Source organism: Mustelus asterias, chromosome 4 (genome assembly GCF_964213995.1).
Source record: "Mustelus asterias chromosome 4, sMusAst1.hap1.1, whole genome shotgun sequence".
Lineage (NCBI taxonomy): Eukaryota > Metazoa > Chordata > Chondrichthyes > Carcharhiniformes > Triakidae > Mustelus > Mustelus asterias.
In genome coordinates this window covers 113,614,937-113,636,296 of record NC_135804.1, presented here as the reverse complement: position 1 = coordinate 113,636,296, position 21,360 = coordinate 113,614,937, and the positions used below count along the sequence as shown (strand labels likewise).

Here is a 21,360-nt window from a genome sequence, read left to right as displayed (position 1 = left end):
AGAACAGAGTTGAGGGGGAACTTCTTCTCTCAGGGTAGAGAATCTCTGGAATTCTCTGCCCATTGAAGTGGTGGAGGCTTCCTCGTTGAATATGTTTAAATCACGGGTAGATAGTTTTCTGATCGATAAGGGAATTAGGGGTTATGGGGAGCAGGCGGGTAAGTGGAACTGATTCGCTTCAGATCAGCCATGATCTTGTTGAATGGCGGGGCAGGCTCGAAGGGCCAGATGGCCTACTCCTGCTCCAATTTCTTATGTTCTTATTATGATCACGTGTCTGTTTATTACACCCTTAGAATTTTCCCAACTATTGATGTAAGGCTAAGAGGTCTGTTGTTCTCTTTTCTTTTTCCCTCCTTAATTTGTAAAGTGACATTTTCTCTCTTCCAATCTGCTCCCTTTCAATCTGTAGGAACCCTTCCAGAAAAGATAGAATTTTGAAGATGATTCTCAGTACATCCACTATCTCCATAGCTATCTTTTTCAACATTTTGGGATGTAGACTTATCAGTTCTAGGGACTTCTCAGTCTTCAGTCCCATTATTTTTTCCAATGCAACTTGCTAATACAAATTTTCTTCAATTCCTCATCCTTTAATTCTGGGAGATTTCTTGAATCTTCCTTAGTCAACACTCAATGAATAATCATTTAGCTACTCTGCCATTTCTCTGTTCCCCATTATAAATTCTCCTGACTCTGCCTGTAATGGACCAACATTTGTCTTTGCCAAACATCTACACCCTAGCTGAGTGTAACACTACATTCTGCACTCTCTCGTTTCCTTCTCTATGAACGGTATGTTTTGTCTGTAGAGTGCGCAAGAAACAATACTTTTCATGTATGCTAATACATGTGACAATAATAAATCAAATCAAACATTTTCTGTTTACATACTTATAGAAGCTTTTAGTTTGTTTTTTACTTAGTTTATATTCATATTCTATTCTCCCTTTCAGATTTTTGATTTACCTTTGCTGGATTCTAAAGATGCTCTGAATCCTCAGGTTTACTACTATTTCTGGCAACTTTATAGGGCTTTTCTTCCAATCTTGTATAACCTCTAACTTTATTAGCCATAATTTGATTGCATTTTCTTTGAGGTTTTGTGCTCTAAAGGAATGTGCAGTTGCTGTCAAGTATGCAATAATTCTGTAAAGATTCTTCCATTTCCTATGTACCATCATACTGTTTCATTTATTTTCCCTCCGTCAATTTTCTCCTCATAGCTTCATAATTTCCTTTGTTCAAATTTAAAACCCTGGCTTCAGATTAAGTCACCCTTGCTGCCACAGAAACATCTGTCTGATATCCTGACCTATAGAATCCGCTAATACTTATGATCTCCCACTCTTGTTCCTCCTCCTGTCCAGCTGAGTCAGCCATGGTGCCATGAACTTGGCTCTGGCTCCACTCCCCTGGAGGAATCATTACCAAGCAAGATGGACTCGTGGGGCACTACCTGCCTGATCTCTTGGCTGCCTGGTAGTCACCCATTCCCTCACTACCTGTATGCTTTTAACCTGTGGAGTGACCACTTTCCTAAATGTGCTATTCACGTGTTCTTCTGCCTCGTGGATGCACAACAGTGATACTAGCCACTCGAGTTCTGTAACCTGGAGCCCAAGCTTCTACAGCCGGTGACATGTCCTGCAGATATGTTCATCTAGGATACAAGGTGCGTCCGTGACTTCCCACATTCCATTTGGCTGAGCTGACCTGCCAGACTGTAACTTTTAAGAGCTATTTATTACAATTAGAATAAGTAGAAAAACTTACCAGTTACTCATCAATTCCTGTAGTAAAGTAAGAACCAGCTACTGGTGAGAGAAATAAGATAGAAAAAGAAAGAGCATCTCATTTCCCTCCCCCTCTCCAGTGAAGAAGGCCAGTTTTTATGCTCCTTGATTCAAGCTTCTGAAAACCAGTTTAAGCCTAATTAACCTGCTAGTTTTACAGTTGGAATAAAACTCAATTTCTCCCAACCCAAAGAGCAACTTTTAGTTAATTGCTAAGTTAAAGAAAGGACTAGACGTCCAGGACCCTTTGAATATCAACATTTCCCAGTGTCTCATCTGAAAATATATTTTGCTTTTTGCATTTTTTGTACCCAAGTGGATAACTTCACATTTCTCCATATTATATCCCATCTCTCATGTTCGTCCCACTTAAACTATTTATATCCTTTTTTACCCTCTGCTCCCTCCTTGCAACTTACTGCAAAGTTGGGTGGGATAGTATCAGCAAACTTGAATATATTACACTTGGCCCCCTGATCTAAGCTGTTAATATAGATCAGTGGCCTCCAACCTTTCTAAGCCCAAGATCACTTTTAGCATCAAAACGCAGCACGCGATCTACTCTTTAAAAATTCAACTTTACTAAAATCCCCCAAAATGTACTTGTGCATAACCCTCACCTAATCTCAGTGTAATACCTGTGCTTACACACTATCTGAGAGTGCTGTGAAGCCTGGGTCGTAGTTTGAGATGGCCAGTCTCATGCAGTCCATCAGATGGGCATCTGTGAAACGATTGCGATATTGGAAAAAAGTCACCCCAGCGGTATATGGAACCAAAGTAGGGTGTCACCTTGAGTACACACAATATCAGAATAGGGTACTTCTCTCTGTTTACAAGTCCCCAAAAGTCTTTGCCCCTTGATCTAACTTTCAGCTCTGTCATTTTGCATGGTGATTATTTCCATGTAAAGTCCACTGCTTTGCTCCAGCACTTGCTAAAATTTAGCTGTCAGTTCTCCAATGTGCCTTGGGAAAAATGGATTTGAGACAAACATAATGATTTACTCCATCTTGTCTAACTCCTGAAATCATCTGAATTCATTTTCCAATTTGTTCAAATTTTTATTCCATCCAAAAAAAAACTCAAATAGAATCTCATTTATAGTCCCCAAGTGAGGAACATACAAGATGAGGCATTGCAACCGATCTTGGGATTGATCTGACATGTCATCTTCGCCAAAAGGCCAAGATGACTTTGAAAAATTGCATTGGGTAAAGTCTCAGTTTAACCTCATTGGCTGCTCTGTTCCTTTGCTCTACCCTAGCCTGGGCAAACCACCATCATAGATGTCAGCACACCCCCAAGTGCAATGGGTTAGCCTCATCACCTGCTTTATCATTGACTCTCCCCTCAAGTGGTCACAGAATTTGTTTGGATGGAGCCTTTTCTCTTTGACCTGATGTTGGATTTTCTCCAGATTTGCGAAGTGCTCAGTAATTTTATTATTTAACTGGGAGGACCACAGGCCCAGTTTCAACTTGAATACATTCACTACACTGATTATATGTGATAACTCTCTGTCCGTCCCCTGCAATTCAGTAACTCCAAGTAAGTCCCTAGTTTTAGTGCTTCCTGTATTTGAACAAAATTTCTAGAAGTAGAAAATAACACTGCCAATTCAGATGCTTGATACTTCACGTAAAAGGAGATGCTGAGACTATATCCCTGATATTATACAGTGGAATATTATTGTACCAATTCTTTGTACATTTGCCTGGGAAATGTTGTAATTCCTTTCTACTATTTTCGCAGAGGGTGATTAATTTTCTTGCAGTTAAATCCATAACGTTATAAATGAAATAATGAGATCCATTTCTGCAGGTATTTTCCGGAATCATAAGAGTATGGAGATGCTATTCAGTTCCCACTTTCAGGACATCTGTCTTTATTTTCATAATGTATAATGGAAACTACCTTAACTTGTCACAACTATTTGTGATATATATATAAATGATTTGGAAGAAGGTGTAACTGGTGTAATCAGCAAGTTTGCGGATGACACGAAGATGGCTGGACTTGCGGATAGCGAAGAGCATTGTCGGGCAATACAGCAGGATATAGGCTGGAAAATTGGGCGGAGAGGTGGCAGATGGAGTTTAATCCGGATAGATGCGAAGTGATGCATTTTGGAAGAAATAATGTAGGGAGGAGTTATACAATAAATGGCAGAGTCATCAGGAGTATAGGAACACAGAGGGACCTAGGTGTGCAAGTCCACAAATCCTTGAAGGTGGCAACACAGGTGGAGAAGGTGGTGAAGAAGGCATATGGTATGCTTGCCTTTATAGGACGGGGTATAGAGTATAAAAGCTGGAGTCTGATGATGCAGCTGTATAGAACGCTGGTTAGGCCACATTTGGAGTACTGCGTCCAGTTCTGGTCGCCGCACTACCAGAAGGACGTGGAGGTGTTAGAGAGAGTGCAGAGAAGGTTTACCAGGATGTTGCCTGGTATGGAGGGTCTTAGCTATGAGGAGAGATTGGGGAAACTGGGGTTGTTCTCCCTGGAAAGACGGAGAATGAGGGGAGATCTAATAGAGGTGTACAAGATTATGAAGGGGATAGATAGGGTGAACCATGGGAAGCTTTTTCCCAGATCAGAAGTGACGTTCACGAGGGGTCACGGGCTCAAGGTGAGAGGGGCGAAGTATAACTCCGATATTAGAGGGATGTTTTTTACACAGAGGGTGGTGGGGGCCTGGAATGCGCTGCCAAGTAGGGTGGTGGAGGCAGGCACGCTGACATCGTTTAAGACTTACCTGGATAGTCACATGAGCAGCCTGGGAATGGAGGGATACAAACGATTGGTCTAGTTGGAGCAAGGAGCGGCACAGGCTTGGAGGGCCGAAGGGCCTGTTGCCTGTGCTGTACTGTTCTTTGTTCTTTGTTCTTTGTCACACAAGTACATTTCTCTGCTATCTGACACTACAGCACTTTTAAAAATATTAATTCAAGGGATGTGAGCATCACAGGTGAAGCCAGCATTTGTTGCCCATCACGAACTGCCTTTGAGGTGTTGCTGAGCTACTACCTTGACCCACTTCATTCCATCTGCTGCCAATACTCCCATAGTGTTGTTAAGAACAGAGTTCCAGGATTTTGATTCAGCAACACGAGGGATATAGATAGTTCCAAGTGGAATAGTGTTTGGCTTGGAGAACTTGCAAGTGGTGATATTCCCCTGCGAGGTGGTGGAGGTTGCAGGTTTGAAAAACGCTGTCAAAGGAGCCTTGATGAGCTGCTACGGTGCACATTGTAGATGATGCACACTGCTGCCATTGTACATTGGTGATCCAGCAAGTGATGGTGAATATGGTGCTGATCAAGCAGACTGCTTTGTGGTGTGGAGCTTCTTTGTTGTTCAAGCTGCACTCATCCAGGTAAATGGAAAGTAACCCATCATACTTCTGACCTTGCCTTATAGGTAATGGCTTTGGGGAATCAGGAGGTGAGTTACTCGCCTCTGAATTCATAGTCTCTGATCTGCCCTTGTAGCCGTGGTATTTATATTGCTGGTTTAGCTCCGCTCCTGGTCTTTGATAACCCTCATGATGTTGATAATGATGGGGAATTCAATGATGGCAATGCCATTGAACGTCAAAGGGAGATAGTTAGATTCTCTTCTTGGGGGTGGTCATTGTCTGGGTACTTAGCACAAATACCATGTGGCTTGAGTGTGACAAACCTACACTGATACTTTTCCATGATAAAGTGCACATGTGAATATAAAATAGAAATTCTGGCAGGAAGTACACACATGTACAATATGTTAAAGATGTCACATCGCTAGTAGATTGACGAGCATGGCGTTATTGGCTTCCAAAGGGTACTCATCGATTAGACATTGAAAGATTCAAAGTGAGCTCTCCAGTTGTTTATCCATATCAATTGATGGGGCCTGGATTGATGTATACTTCAGCCTTGATACTGTTCTTGGGGACTACACTGAGAAGGTGCGATGAACACCTTGTTCTTTCTCATCTCTTTGTCTGTATAGTATCAATGCAGGTTAAACTTCTGGGATGCCAACTTATCCAAAGCGCTTTTCTTCATGGTTTAGAAAATTAGGCAACAGAAGTTCTTGGGCATATGTAACAGAATCTGGGACAAAAATGTGAAATGGGTGTGGCAAAAAGGAGAAGTAGGTGGAAGAAAGGAATACTGAGCATCAAAAGCGGATGAATTAAGCCTCATGGATGGCATACCTTTTTGCATTTAGCGCTTTAGAAGCGGATCAGAATTAAGCAGTTGATGGTGCCTAAGGCATTGGACTTGTGCATCTAGAAGATCAAACTGCAGGCATGATGTAGGCTGCTCAATATTATTTCTTCCAACGTGCTGAAGGCAGACAACTGTCACACAGCTGATTAAAATGCTGAGACCAATATTGGAGAGTATTAACCAGATTTTCATGTGTATGAGAACATGTTCAGAAATCCACAGCTTAATGCGTGAGTTGCATTACCACTGGTGGAACTACAATAAATAAGATCCAGCATGTGTGTGTTCTTGTGGTCAGGAAGATGATGGCAATTCACTTTTCTGTTCAATGGTATTTTGTGTTGCTCACCATGCTGTTTTTGGGAGATTCTTGTATTTCCTGTAGAGCAAATCACAGGCTCAAACCAGTGTTTGCCAGTGATCTAACAACCAGTAGGATTTGTCTGTCTTTTGGGGAGGGTAAGATGTCATGCTGAGCATTGGAAATTTATAACCAAGTCAATCCCCCCTAACTACGCCAGGCAGTTTCTCAGTATTCCCGGGCAGTTAGTAAATTGAGCAGCTAGTGTAGCTCACAAGTGGAACCTGGCGATGTTGATTTGTCACTGAGGCCTAGTATTGTTTCCATTTTGTTGCAGATACCCTTGCACCTCAAATCCTTAATTTGGTGGCAGGCCTCTTTCTGGACAAGTGAGTGGGAAGCTTATTAGTAATCTACTCTGATGAGCAACACAATATTAGCTGTTCAAATTGTAGCACCACCTAAGCACCTACTTGGGACTTTCTAAACCTCGACTCTGTTAACCTGCTCTTAAGCTCTTGGACTTGGGTTAGTGAGATGTCTTTCTACATTTTGGGCAACAGGAAATCGGGATATTGATTTTTCAAGCTTTAATTGCAAATTCTTAAACATGCTGTCAGATTTCCACATGGTAGATACCCAGTTGACTTTTTAAAAGAAGGGAAAATGCAAATTGTAGAAAATCCATGCACATTAGTAATGGTAACTTGCCTTTTCCCACTTTGCATTTCCCTGCATCCTACCACAGTTCAATGCTGCATCTTTATCAGTTGTCAATGAATATAAAGAAGCTGAATATTTTGTCTTTGTTTCTTCTCCATAGAGTTGCTGAGGGTGGACAGTTCTATCAGAGGGCATTACTGGCTAATGCCCTGACCAGTGCTTGCCGGCTCCATCAGAGACTACCCAGATTCCAGTTCAGCAGAGCCTATGTCACACAGGCACTTTTGGAGGACAGCTGCCACTACCTGCTGTACTCACTCATCTTTATTACATCCTATCCCATTACCTGTATCCTTCACTGTGCTTTATTGTGTAAACTAAATCATTTTTATGACTGTAATCAGATCTCGTGGCAAGATTTACTGCCGTTAAGAGGGGAAAATCTGCAGATGAATAAGGTCTTGTTGAGAGGAATAATCTTTTGGAGCTTACTGTTTTGATTTTTTTTTTCTTCCCTCCCCCTACCTGATTATTCGGAGTAAATTTATGTAGTATAATACTAGAAGCTTAAATTACAAGCCACCCAAGTAGTTGCACAATGGTCACACTTTCAGTGAAATGTGTGGCAGTAAAGGTATCTTTTTTTTTGGTATTTTCTGTCTCTCTCGGTATTGGAAATTTACTGATGCCTGTATCTGCTGCCGTGAGTTTTTTGCCCTCATCATATGCCACCACATGTTGTGAGGAATTGTTAAGTTATTTTCTAATTGAATACTTATTTGACACAGCCTTAGTTGACAATTATGCCAGTTGATGTTGTAATTCTCACTATTGATTTCCATCACTCGACTAAGCTATTTCTTTCATGTCAATACTTGAAAAGCATTGTCCCAGCTTTCACCAGAAATGGTGGAAAAAGCTGACCACTGTTGCTATAGTCAAAATTTGTTAAAGTTATATCATGAAATCCATTGTTTTGTGGAGCTTATAATCATAGGTCCACCATGCTTCAAAATCACAGATGTAGTCACTGCTCACCTACTGCTGAAACCCTAATCTCTGTCTTTGTTGTTACCTCTAGACTTAAATTCCAACCCAAGCCTGGCTAGTCTCTCACATTCTAGCCTCCATAGACTTGAGGTCATCCAAAACTTTGCTGTCTGGGTCCTAACTCACATCAAGCCCCTTTCGCACATCACCCCTGTGCTCATTGGTCAACTTTGTCTCCAGTTCAAACAATGCCTCAATTTTAAATTCTTGTTTTCAAGTCCCTCCAGAGCCCCTCTCTTCCCCATCTCTGTAATTTCCAGTTGCACAACCATCCAAGGTATCTGAGCTACCCTAATTCTGATGTCTTGAGCATCCCTGATTTTAATTGCGCCACCACTGGTGGCCATATCTTCAACTACCAAGGCTTTAAACTGTGGAGTTCCCTCTCTTAATCTCTGCCTCACCACCTGTCTTGTTCCTAAAGCCACTCAATCTTTGGCTAAGCTTTTGGTCATCTGCCCAAATGTCATCTTACCTGGCTCATTGTAAGATTTATTTTCATAATAGAAATATAGAAAATAGCAGGAATAATGCATTTGGTCCTTCGAGCCTGCTCTGCCATTTGACATGATCAAGGCTGATCCTCTTGTCAACGTCATACTCCTGGGCTCTCCCCCCCCCCCCCCCCCCCCCTCGATCTCACCGCCATTCTCCAGCGCTTTTCGCAAAAGCAAGCAATGCCTCTGTGAAACACCTTGGGAAGTTTTATTATGTTAAAGACATTTTATGAATGCAAGTTTTTGCTGTGTAAAACCATCTTGACAATCACAAATGAAAGCCTATCATTGTCAAAAGGGCTCTCCTGAACTGGAGCCTGAAGCTGACCAATAAGTACAGTAGATAAGTGATCTGGAAAATTTACAATAACCTGGATTTGCTCATTTTTCCACAAGAAAGACCTGTATTGAGATCCTAAAAGAACAGGCCAGGTTAAGCATAGTTGTGTCTTAAAAGCCTACCATCAAAACTGTGCTTCATGCCACAGGAAAACAGATGGTACTGTCTAAAACTATCAGTGCCACATTGCAATTCTCCTCTCAATTGTTAAACTAAGTGAAGGAAAATATATACTAAGAGCAGTTCTGTTCAGTTTCATATTCTTGAGACTGCGTTTTTGAAAATTGGGAATGGTTCAAGTGAATTTCTAAACAAGGTGGCTATCTACTTCTAAATACATGGGATAGCAAAAACACTGTTCTACTCCGCAAACTCAGGTGTAGGGTTCCAGAGAGTGTATTAGTCTACTGTGAATAATTTGCTAACATTTTCTAATTTCATTCTACCTATCAGTCTAAAAGCGATGAGAAAAGGGAAAACAGTAAGAGAGTTGACACACAAATCAGAAATGAGCAGATTTCCATAAAGGAAGAGATACAGGCCAGAGAAAACAGGAAAGCAAGAAAATAAATAATCACAATAGCCTGAGATGCAGTCAAATGACAATGAGGAATAAAAAGGAAGCAGGAGAGGTAAGGAAAAGGAGTACTTGTGGAAATGAAGTAGAATTACAATCTAATAATACAAAAGTAGATGCAATTGTATTGCAATTTAGAGATGTGTATAAAAGAAAATGGGGACCTATCAACCATATCAAGATAAATCTGTATGTACTCAGTTGATTCATCAGACACAGCACCTTACGGAGTGGTAAACTTAAAGTTGTAGATCAATCTCAACTGGTGCCTGTAAAAGAGTGGCACTGATCATAGGCCAGCATTTCCCTGCAAGCTTCATGACACTAAACAGCATCTATGTTGTGATTCAGCCTTAAAAGCTAATTTTCCCAGTTTATAAAAGTGAAATGTTTCAAATTCTCTATAATTAAGCGGACCGGCTTGCGTACCTTATTTTAAAAAAAAAATTGTAATTTGAACAAGTTGTCAATGTATGCCACAGTAGATACCACAACAGATTTGAGTGTCTCCTAAAGGTAGCTTCACTTTACTTCCTTAAACTGGATTTATTGACTTTACTAGTGAATTACCCTACATTGTGTAAAAACAAAATATTACCGATGCTGGAAATCTGAAATAAAAACAGAATGCTGGAAAAACTCAGCAGGACTGGCAGCATCTGTGGAGAGAGGAACAGAGCTAATGTTTCATGTCCACATGGCTCTTCAGAGATAAGAAGAGCCACATGGATTCTAAACATTAACTCTGTTTTTCTTTCCCACAGTGGTTGCCAGACCTGCTGAATTTTTTCAGCATTCTGTTTTTATTTCACTATATTTGGGTGAAATAAATATACAGTCAAAACTGTTTCAAGTTGATGTGAACTGTTCAAATGACCATCTCTGAAATGGACAGGTGGGACCCAGTCAGTCAGTGTGGCATTGGTCATGGTTATATGCACTCAGTAGCATGAATGACACTCCTGCTGCAGGAAAAAGTATTGGTGTGATGGAGGAGATGTAAAAATGCAATCTTATTAAAGTTTGGTGACAATTTGGTTCTTGATTAAAATTCTACTTGTATATACATTTCTTAATCTATATGTTTTCAGAAAGGGTTATCCCAACTTTTTAGGTCAAGAAGCTAAATCTGCATGGCCCCGCCCTAGAGTAAAAGGCAACCAAATTCAACCCCCACCCCCCACTAGAGACCCAAGCCACTCTCCTCCCAAGCTGGAGATCCTAGTCCTTCGCCATTTATTAACAATCTGAAATCTTGTCCCTAAAACTTTAAATTATCAATTCAAAAAATCCAAGCACTGTTGTGTAGTGTTTGCTTTCAAAAAAAAAGCAGCAACAAAAACAGTACCACCGATTACTGCAGTGCAGTGGAAGGCATGGTAATGGGGGAAGAGTCTGGCAAAGGCAGAGATGAAGGCTTTGTGCTTTAGCAACACAGAATTACAGTGCAGAAGGAGAAAAAAATCTGTGCCCTCTTTCTCAATCCTTTCATGAGTGGGAACAGTTTTTCCCTATCGACTCTGTCGAGACCCCTTATGATTTTGAATACCTTCATCAAATCTCTTTGCAAGCTTCTTTTCCCTAAGGAAAACAGTCCCAGCTTCTCCAATCTATATTCATAACTGAAGAAGTTCCCATGAATCTTTTCCGCACCCTCTCTAATGCCTTCATATCCATGTTAATATGTGGCACCCAGACCAAGATACAATAGTCCAGCTGAGGTTGAACTAGTGTCTTACACATGTTCAACATAGCCTCCTTGTACTTTTATTCTATTCTCTGTTAAGAAAAGCTAAGATATTGTATGCTTTATTAACTGTTCTGTCAACCTGTCCTGCTACCTTCAATAATTTATGCTCATATGCATCCAATCTCTCTGCTCCTGCATCTCCTTTTGAGTTGTACCTTTTGTTTTATATTGTCTCTCCATATCTTTCAAAACAAATTGCCTCTTGTTTCTCCACTTTATACTTCATCTTCCACTGTCTGTCCATTTCACCGACTTGTCACTGTCCTTTTGAAGTTCTATACAATCCTCACAGTTCACACTACTTCCAAGCTTTGTATCATTTGCAAATTTTGAAATTGTGCCCTGTACAGTAAGCTCTAGGTTATTAATATATATCAGGAAAAGCAAGAGTCCTAATACTAAATGCGGGGAAGTCCACTATAAACCCTCCTCCAGGCTGAAAAATATCCATTAACCACTACTTTGCTTCCTGACGCAAGTCAATTTTGCATCCGTGTTATTACTTATTTACATCATTTAGTTTGTTTCAATTTAGATTATTTAAATATTTTACAAATTCCAGACTACCAACTGGTCAAATTGACAGTGGTAGTTTGGAGTGGGGTGGGAGCAGCAAATGTAGTTGCTACAATTGGCCTCAGTTATTTTGGATTGGTAAGTGAAAAATCTGGGATCCAGTTACTGTAACTCCACTGCAAAATGTACAAGGAAAACATGATGCACCCCTCTGAAATACCTTGTCAATGTTAATTGGCTCCACCATCACATGAAGACCGATCACATACTCTCTGCCTCTATTTATAGAGCCCAGAATCCCACATGCCTTGTTAGCTACTTTCTCAAGTGCCCTGCCACCTTCAGTAATTCTTGCTCGTATAGCCCCAGGTCTCTCTTTTCCTGCAGCCCCTTTAGAATTGTATGTTTTTTTTAATTGTCTCTCTTAGTCCTTCATATCAAAATGCATTACTTCACACTTTGTGTTAAATGTCATCTATTATATCCCACCCATTCCACCAGCCTGTGTTCTTTTGAAATCCATTACAATACCCAATACTTCTGTGCATTCTGCAATCTTTGAAATTGTGCACTGTTACCTAAGTCTAGGTCATTAATATATATCAAGAAAATAGGTGGTCCTCTTACTGAATTCTGTGTAACCTCACTCCAGTCCAACCTCAACCTTCTCCAGTCCAAAAAACATCCATTTGCCATTATCCTGTTTCCTGTCAGTCTGCCAACTTGGTATTCATGCTACCACTTTCCCTTGGTTTCCGCTTTGTTGACGAGGCTATTATGTGACACTTTAACAAAGGCTTTTGGAAGTCCATGTATTATACTCATCTGCCCTCTCTGTTACATCATCAAAAATGTCAATCGTGTTGGTTAAATACAATTTGGCTTTAACAAATTTGTGCTGGCTTTCCTTAATTCACACTTGTCCAAGTGACTTGATGTTGGCCCAAATGACCATTTCTTAAAAACCTGTCCTAATTGTCTCCTGCTTTATTGCTGCTTCCGCTTCTGCCGATTAATTCTTACTGAGTTATGGTTTCACAGGCTGTGTCAGTATTCTGGTATTTAAGAACAGTAGGCCATTGAGCCACTTGAGCCTGTTCAGTCCTTCCAGGAGATCAAAGCTATCTGTGATCTGTTGTTAATCAAATTCTGTCCTGCAAACTGGAGTTGATAGGTCAGTTGTTAATTTTAAATCTGAAACTGGTTACCAAAAATCTATTAAAGGTAATAAAGGATATGGGGCAAAGGTGGGTTTATGCAGTTGGATCACAGAATTGTCAGCAGCAGAAGAAAGGAGAAAAATGGGGACAAATAAAATTTTAGAAACAATCCAGGACACGGTTAACAGCTACTTGCTGAAGTGTAGTTTACCTAAGGAAAATTACTGGCATTAAACTTTAGCTTATAGTTGCTGGAGTCATCCTTGCACCCCTGTTTTGAACAACAGGTGTAACACTTGCAATTTTCCAGCACTGTGGTATCATCCTTGTCTCTAGAAAAGACTGGAAGATTATGGTGAAAGCCTTCACAATTTCCAACCTTATTCCTCCAAGTATCCTTGTTGCATCCCATCTGGTGCTGGTGACATATCCACTTTAAGTACCGACAGCCCTTCTAAAGCCTCCTCTTTGTGAACTTGTAGCCCATCCGGTGTCGCAGCTACCTCTACTTTCACTATGACTTTGCAGCATTGTCCTTTTAAATGCAGATGCAAAGCACTAATTTGGTACCTCAGACATGCCCATTGCCTCCAAGCATTGGATTACCTTTTTGGTTCTTGGGTCCCATTTTTGGCTCCTAATGACTTGGGCAAGGACATATTTCAAACTGGAATTTACATGGTTTCATCACTGATATGAACCCTGCATATGTTGCCTGATAGTGTCTCAAAGCTCCAAAGGGTAACTTGAAATGCCGGTTCTTAGTGGTGTAGATTTGTCTGCAATAATGTGAGGAACAATGTATAACCCAGTGAGGAACGAGTCCAGTTGTGTAAACAATAATAGAGTTTTTATAAAAGTAAAACACAAAGATTAATATACACCATGACATTTAAGTACGTTAATAACTAAACACACCGTTTTATCTGAAATTATCTCTTGTTCCCAAACTATATCCACGTTCCCTGAACTCACTAAGACACCCCTTTTCCCAGACAACATCCACTTTAGTAACTAAGTCAAATCCAGCTCAATACAGCTTAGATGCCCAAGTCTGGCAAAATATCTTTTGCTGGTTCAGTGAAGGTACAAAGCTGCCTTTTTTTGGAGGAGGAGATGTCCAATCTGCCGTGGCTCTAAATGTTAGATGTAACAGGCCTCTGTGTCTTTGTTCATACATGGAGTTGGCACCTCAGAAGATTTTGGCCTATCTGTCTGTTAGATGGTGAATAGCCTGTTTCCCCATTGAGAGGCTATTCTGTTCAGCTGCTTTGATATCCACCTGTGGATTTAGCTGTCTATCTCTAATATTCCTTGCCTTTTTAAACAGTGGACGGGATTTTACGGCCACGCTCGAGCGAGACTGGAAATTCCTGCCCGAGGTCAATGGAGATTTCCATTGTCGGACCCTCGCCCACTCTGATTCCATGGCAGGCAAGGTGGTAGAGTTCTGGCGAATGTTTCTGACATAGCAATTCTCAATTTCTCGAGACATCTGTGAATCTTGTTACTTGTTTGCTATTTTTGTTTCCATCTCAAGTTCACTGTTATCCTTGTTAACTTCCAAATTTCTAACAACCGTTGCTTTCAAGATATTCAGGAGAACTGATAACTTATTTTGTTGGGGAGTTTAGACTACTAGGGATCATTGCCTAAATATTTGAGCCAGATTTCTTTAGGATTTAAGTCAGGAAACACTTCTACAAACAGAATGGTAAGACATTTGGAACTGTCCCACAAACTCCAATCGATGCTCCTTGTTAAATGTAAAATCTGGGATTGATAGATTGTTAATCAAAGTAATAAAGGATATAAGGCAAACGCTTGTTTATTGGAATTACATCACAGAGATCTCATTGAAGGACAGAATAAGATTGTCTGGCTAAATGCTTTGTCCTGTTGCAATGTACTAGAAGGTTGTCTGGTCCTGTGAAACCTAAGAATTGGCAGCAATGGAAGAAGAGAGAAAATTGGGGGCATGGATTGTGGGGATGAAGACAGAGGAAACATAGTTTCAAGGATTCATGCCGTAATAAAATAAATTGCAAACACTTCTGATGGTGACGATGGTTAATGGTTTTTAGTTACACAGGTTAGTCTTCCTGAGTTTACAAAAAGATTCAAAACTGTTCACCCATCTGAAAACAAAATATGAATTGTGGCATATATGAATATCACATGATTTGAAATGAAGTTTTTGAAAAGATGTGTACTTGTAGTACACAGATTAAAATATTGTTTTTTAACCTTTTGAGCTTTTCAGTAGGTCTGAATTTATGCTGGATAGATTTAACAGGATGTGGGTAGAGGTTAACTAAGGCATCTCAGAGAATTTGATTGGTGTCAGCTCTGCTTTTTGTAATTGTCAATTAACTAACAACTGGCCTGTGCTCAGTATAATTGGTACTACTTTGGCATGTTTATAAATGCTGATCAATAAATTAGTCTCAAAGTATTCTTTATTCCAGGTTAGTTGTATCTCAAGCAAATGAGCTCAGTAGAAGTTGAAATGTTCTTGAGGTCTAATGACTTGGACCTTTTACTGATTTCTTTGACTTGTGTTTCTAAACCTTTTCCTTATCCAGATTTACACAGTATGTTTGGTACCAGTGGCAGTATTTTCTTTGCTTCATGCAACAGCTTACACCAGGAAAGTTTTAGATGTAAGTTTTGTTTTCTCAACACTTTCTTATAACTATGTACTTTGCATGATTAAGTGTACATTTAAAACTTTATTGTAAATGATTTGTTCCATAATATATGATAGTGCCAGTTGTAGGAAGTTTTTCTGTTATCAAGTGGTTACACAGCTGCAAAGCTGAGGAATGAATTATCAGCCCTGTCAGAGTGGTGTGTTTTTATTCATTTCCAGGATGTGCACACTGCCGGCCAAGGCTGGGATTTGTTGCTCTTTCCAGTTTCCCCTGAGAAAGGTGATGGTGGGCCACCACCTTGAACCACTACATTGATATAACTGAATGACAGGCCCTTTTAGGGGACAGAGTCAACTGCTTTGGGATAGAAGCCACGTATTGAGAGGTCAAGGCAAGGACAGCAGGTTCCTTTGCCTATGGATGTTAGGGAATGAGTTGGATTTTTGCATCAATCTGGAAGATTTGTGATCACTTTTATTGGTGACAACTTTGTATTTCCAGACTTTATTTTAATAAACAGAATTCAAATACTCATTGCCATGGTGAGAATAGCATTCGTGTTCTCTGGATTGCAAGCTTCAGGATGACTACTCTGGGGACATAACCATTACGTTACTGTATGAAGACCTAAACAGAAAATAATTTAAAGATGGGGGAACAGAGGGTGTAATTGAACCAGCCTGCATCTGTTTTATGGTCACCTTCATCACTTTTATCATTCTAATTGAGGCCCTCTAAGACCAGATCAATTTTTGATTCAGACACATACCATGAGAGCACTAAATGACCAGCCATCTTTCTAGATTCATTGCAGTCTCCCCAGCCAAGTTCTTGCTGTTGCATTAGTGGACTTTGGCTTATAACTCTGCCCCAGAAGAAACATTGCAGTCTCCTGGAGCAATAGCACAGCATTAGAAGCTCTGTTAACCTAATGTTGGAGCAGAAAATTGTTTTAAAAACTTTTTAAACGAAAGGCTGTGGCCTCTGAGTTGACCTTTGTATGAACTCATCTAGTGTTTCCAGTATTCTTGGAAATATGAATGTACACTTCAAGAAAAAGAATAGTAAATTGAATTTTAGATTGTTGCAACTGCTTGATGGTAATGGTCAGATTTCTTTCAGGTTACTACTTTAGGTTCCAAGGACAACAGCAGGGCCTGCCACTCCATGATTTTCTAATCCCACTCTTGACTGCTACCCAAACCATGCAAATATGGTTAACAGCACCACTCCTATGCTGGAACATTCCTTTAAGTGATACATTGTTACACTGCTAAATTTAGAATTAAAATCTTAACTAGGCAATTTTAAGCAGAACTTTCTATGACGCAAACAAACTTTCATGTCAATGTACCAGGTTCAGTGATAACTGTCAGTTAATTTATGTGCTTAAAGTGATTTACACAATACAAATTAAACACAGGTTGAAATCTTCTGTCTTTGTTCACGGCTGGGATTTTCCGATGCTGCTGACAGTACATGGAGTTTTGGCTGAAATGCCAAATATGCCTTTCTTGCTCACAACGGGTGCCACCATGGATGACACCAGGGAATTCTGCCCATGTCGTATTGTAGGACATAATTTCCAAGCCACAGAGCAGTGTATGGGGGTGGAAACCCTGGATGCTGACTGTTGCATCAATACTTACCCAGAAAAAGTTAAAAGAATTAAAACAGGGTGAACCCCAGTTCTTGACCGTCTTATGTCAGAAATTTGGGGCGGATGAGACCGAGAAGATTTCCAGGTAAAAAGTAGGGGTGGAATAGCAATCTGACTCTGAACTACAGGCCCTATGTCTTTGGGTCTTGGAAAATTAAGAGCCTTATCTTTACCTCCATTATTTGGAATAAGGTCTTTCCTCTCAACTTTCATGTCCAAATGGGTTAAAGAAATCTATTAAGGGGGAAAGAAGACAGCTTCAAAAACAGCTGAACAACATATCCTCTAACTTGGTAGGAGTTCTGCTATGAAAGATCTGCTCGCAATATATTAAAAATCTTGGATGTCCTGCACATCCTGGAAGTGGGTTGCACTCTGTTTCAATTGTCTTCACTCTTATAAACTAGTTGTGCAGGATTTGCCACCCAACCCGCCGTGTGTTTTGTGGAGTTGGAAGTGGCCCACCATTGTTTGGTGGCGGGATCTTTTTGTCCTGCGTTGTCAACGGGGTTTCCTGTTTAATGCATCCCTCACTGCTACGAAACCTGCGGTGGGGGTACCCTGTTGCCGGGACTGGAAGATCCCGCCAGCATGAACAGCTGGAAAATCCCTTCAGTTGTTATAAAGCAATGTATCTTTTGACCAACAGTGAGCAATTACTAAATTAATTATGGGTTGACATTTTTAACCCTTCAACATCATGGAAATGCTTTTTATTTCAAACCTCTTCAATAATCATTTGTGTGTCAATTTGCAAACCTTGGTATGTGGGAATTGATGATTAAACCAAAGAAACGGGGGAGAAAACATTAGCCCAATTTAGGTCATGGCTCTACTGTGTAAAACTCAATCACAAAAACACGAAGTTCCTGGTGCTTTTTCTAAATAAGAGCCTGGTCTTTTCCCAAGACAGGAGCTAGAGTGTTATAAGCAGCTACAACTGCCCTCTAATTAACCTCGCAATTTTACAAAAACCTGTTTTTCTTTAATTAGGACACTTGCCCACAAGATGTCTGAGCAGTGTTCTTAAAGGAACATGCCATGTTAAGTATAGTTCCATCTTTATTGCTCAGCATCGCAACTATGTTTCAGGGTGCCTGTGGATACTGCTGATGGAGACCAACAATGCTAATAAAAGTCATGGCTAACGAGAATTAGTTTATCAAGAAAAATGGTTGTCAACTTTGAGGATGAAGAGATAAGTTGATGTAAATTAAGCAACAATAAATTGTTCTTCACCCTTGCTGATTATACAATATTCACCTTTTTGTCCCTTTAATGAGATTTTGATTTTTGAGTTGGGAATTCAATAGGCAGTAACTGTTATTTCAGTGCCTTGAGTCTGTTCCGCCATTCACTTGAGATCATAGCCTACCTCCATATACACTTTTGCCCCATATCCTATTTGATTTGATTTATCATCGTCACGTATATTAGTAAACAGAGAAAAATATTGTTTCTAGCATGCTATACAGACAAAGCATACCGTACATAGAGAAAGAAAGGAGAGGGTGCAGAATGTACTGTTACAGTAATAGCTCGGATGTAGAGAAAGATCAACTTAATGAGGTTGGTCTGTTCAAAAGTCTGATGTCAGCAGGGAAGAAGCTGTTAAGTTGGTTGGAACGTGACCTCAGACCTTTGTATCATTTTTCCAATGGAAGAAGGTGGAAGAGAGTATGTCTGGGGTGCATGGAGTTCTTGAATATGCTGGCTGCTTTTCAGACACAGTGGGAAGTGTAGACAGTTAATGGATGGGAGGCAGGTTTGCATGAGGAACTGGGCTTCGTTCACGACTCTTTGCAGTTTCTTGCGGTCTTGGACAGAGCAGGAGCCATACCAAGCTGTGATACAACCAGAAAGAATGCTTTCTATGGTGCATCTGTAGAAGTTGGTGAGAGCCGTAGCAGACGTGCCAAATTTCCTTAACCTCTTGAGAAAGCAGAGGCATCAGCATGGAGGAGCCAGGAAAGGTGGTTGATGATCTGGACACCTAGATACTTGAAGCTCTCGACCATTTCCACTTCATCCCTGTTGATTTAGACGGGCGTGTCCTCCACTATGCTTCCTGAAGTCGATGACTATCTCCTTCGTTTTGCGTTCATTGAGGGAGAGATTATTGTCGTCGCACCAGTTCACCAGATTCTGTATCTCTTTCCTGTACTCCGTCTGATTGTTTGAGATCTGACCCACCACGGTGATGTCATCAGCAAACTTGAAAATCGAGTTGGAAGGGAATTTGGCGCCACAATCGTAGGTGTATAAGGAGTATAGTAAGGGGCTGAAGACACAGCCTCGTGGGGCACTGGTGTTGAGGATGATCGTGGAGGAGATGTTGTTGCCTACCCTTACTGATTGTAGCCTATGGGTTAGGAAATCTAGGATCCAGTCGCAGAGGGAGGAACCAAGCCCCAGGCCACAGAGTGTGGGGATGAGTTTTGTAGGAATAATGGTGTTGAAGGCTGAGCTGTAATCAATAAATAAGAGTCTGACATAGGTGTCTTTGTTATCCAGGTGTTCCTTTAATACCTTTAGCATCAATTGTCTTGTATGGATATGTGTTTGAAGCTTCTGCTATCCTTTGAATGGAGGAATGTTTTCCAATTTAATTCCTGAAACGCTTGGCTGTAATTGTTGGCTCATTGCTTCTTGGAAGTACAGCAGAGAGGGAGAGATTCGCGAGAGGAGTGCTGCGGGTAAGCGCTTTTATTTTTTAACTTACTTTTTCGCGGGTTTTTTTTAAAATATCTAAACCCGGAAGTGGTCGCGCAGGGAGGTCTGGGAGAGAGAGATTTTTTTTTTTCCCCCAATAAATTGGAACAGAGAGGAATCCCGATACTCTACACTTGTAGAGTATCCCACCCTCCCTCCTCCTCTAACCTAAAAAAAAAGACCCAGTGAGAGCAGGGCTTTGGAGAAAACAGGAGGAGGAAAGGTAAGTTTAAAATTTTCATTCACTTTTTTTTTCCCTGTGTGTTTAAAAGGGCAATTATGAGTGTGAGGCCAGTATGTTGTTCCCAGTGTAGGATGTGGGAGGTCCTGGAGGCTCCTAGCCTCCCGGACGACCATATCTGTGCTGGGTGTGTTGAGCTGCGGTTCCTAAGGGACCATGTTAGGGAACTGGAATTGTAGCTCGAGGACCTTCGCCGGGTTAGGGATAGTGAGGAGGTCATTGACAGGAGCTATCGGCAGGTGGTCACACCGGGACCACGGGAGGAGGGTAACTGGGTAACAGTGAGGAAGGAGAAAGCTCGGTTGATGGTGAGCACCCCGGTGGATGTGCCCCTTAATAATAAGTACTCCTGTCTGAGTACTACTGGGGAGGACAGCCCACCTGGGGGAAGCGGCGGTGGCAGTGTCTCTGGAGCTGAGCCTGGCCCAGTAGTGCAAAAGGGTAAGGAAAGGAGGGTAGTGCTAATTGGGGACTCTACGGTGAGGGGGTCAGATAGGCGTTTTTGCGGACACAGACGGGACTCTCGGATGGTGGTTTGCCTCCCTGGTGCAGGGGTCCGGGATGTCTCTGGTCGAGTCCCAGAAATCCTGAAGGGGGAGGGAGAGGAGCCGAAGGTCGTGATGCATATAGGTACTGCTGACATAGGTAGGAAGAGGGAAGGGGTCATGAAAAGAGAATATAGGGAGTTAGGTAGACAGCTGAGAAAGAGGAATGCAAAGGTAGTAATCTCGGGATTGCTGCCTGTGCCGCGGGAGAGTGAGAACAGGAATCGGTGGAGAATGAATGCGTGGCTGAGGGACTGGAGCAAGGGACAAGGATTTGGGTACTTGGATCATTGGGACCTCTTTAGGGGCAGGTGTGACCTGTTTAAAAAAGACGGGTGGCACTTGAATCCCAGGGGGACCAATATCCTGGCGGGAAGGTTGGCTAAGGCTACTGGAGAGACTTTAAACTAGAAAGGTTGGGGGGAGGGAATCGAAATGAGGGGACTGAGAGCGAGGAGGTTAGCTCGCAAATAGATAAGGAATGTAGACAGGGTAAGAGGGAGGTTAGACGAGTGATGGAGAAGGGAAGTGCTCAGGCTGAAGGTCTGAGATGTGTCTATTTTAATGCCAGGAGTGTAGTGAATAAAGTGGATGAGCTTAGAGCGTGGATTGCTGCTTCGAATTGTGATGTGGTGGCCATTACGGAGACTTGGATGTCTCAGGGACAGGACTGGG

At 41.3% G+C, this 21,360-nt stretch overlaps 1 protein-coding gene across 3 annotated transcripts in view; it reads left to right on the top strand.

Annotated features, from left to right (window-relative positions):
* The window catches only part of LOC144492963 (transmembrane protein 33-like), a 154,763-nt gene that overhangs the window by 23,882 nt on the left and 109,521 nt on the right, over positions 1 to 21,360 (top strand). For all 3 annotated transcript variants that reach the window (XM_078211675.1, XM_078211674.1, XM_078211676.1), the window contains exons 4-5: positions 7,144 to 7,331; positions 15,469 to 15,536. In XM_078211675.1, coding sequence (XP_078067801.1) covers positions 7,144 to 7,331; positions 15,469 to 15,536 — 256 coding nt within the window. The remainder of the gene's footprint in view (positions 1 to 7,143; positions 7,332 to 15,468; positions 15,537 to 21,360) is intronic.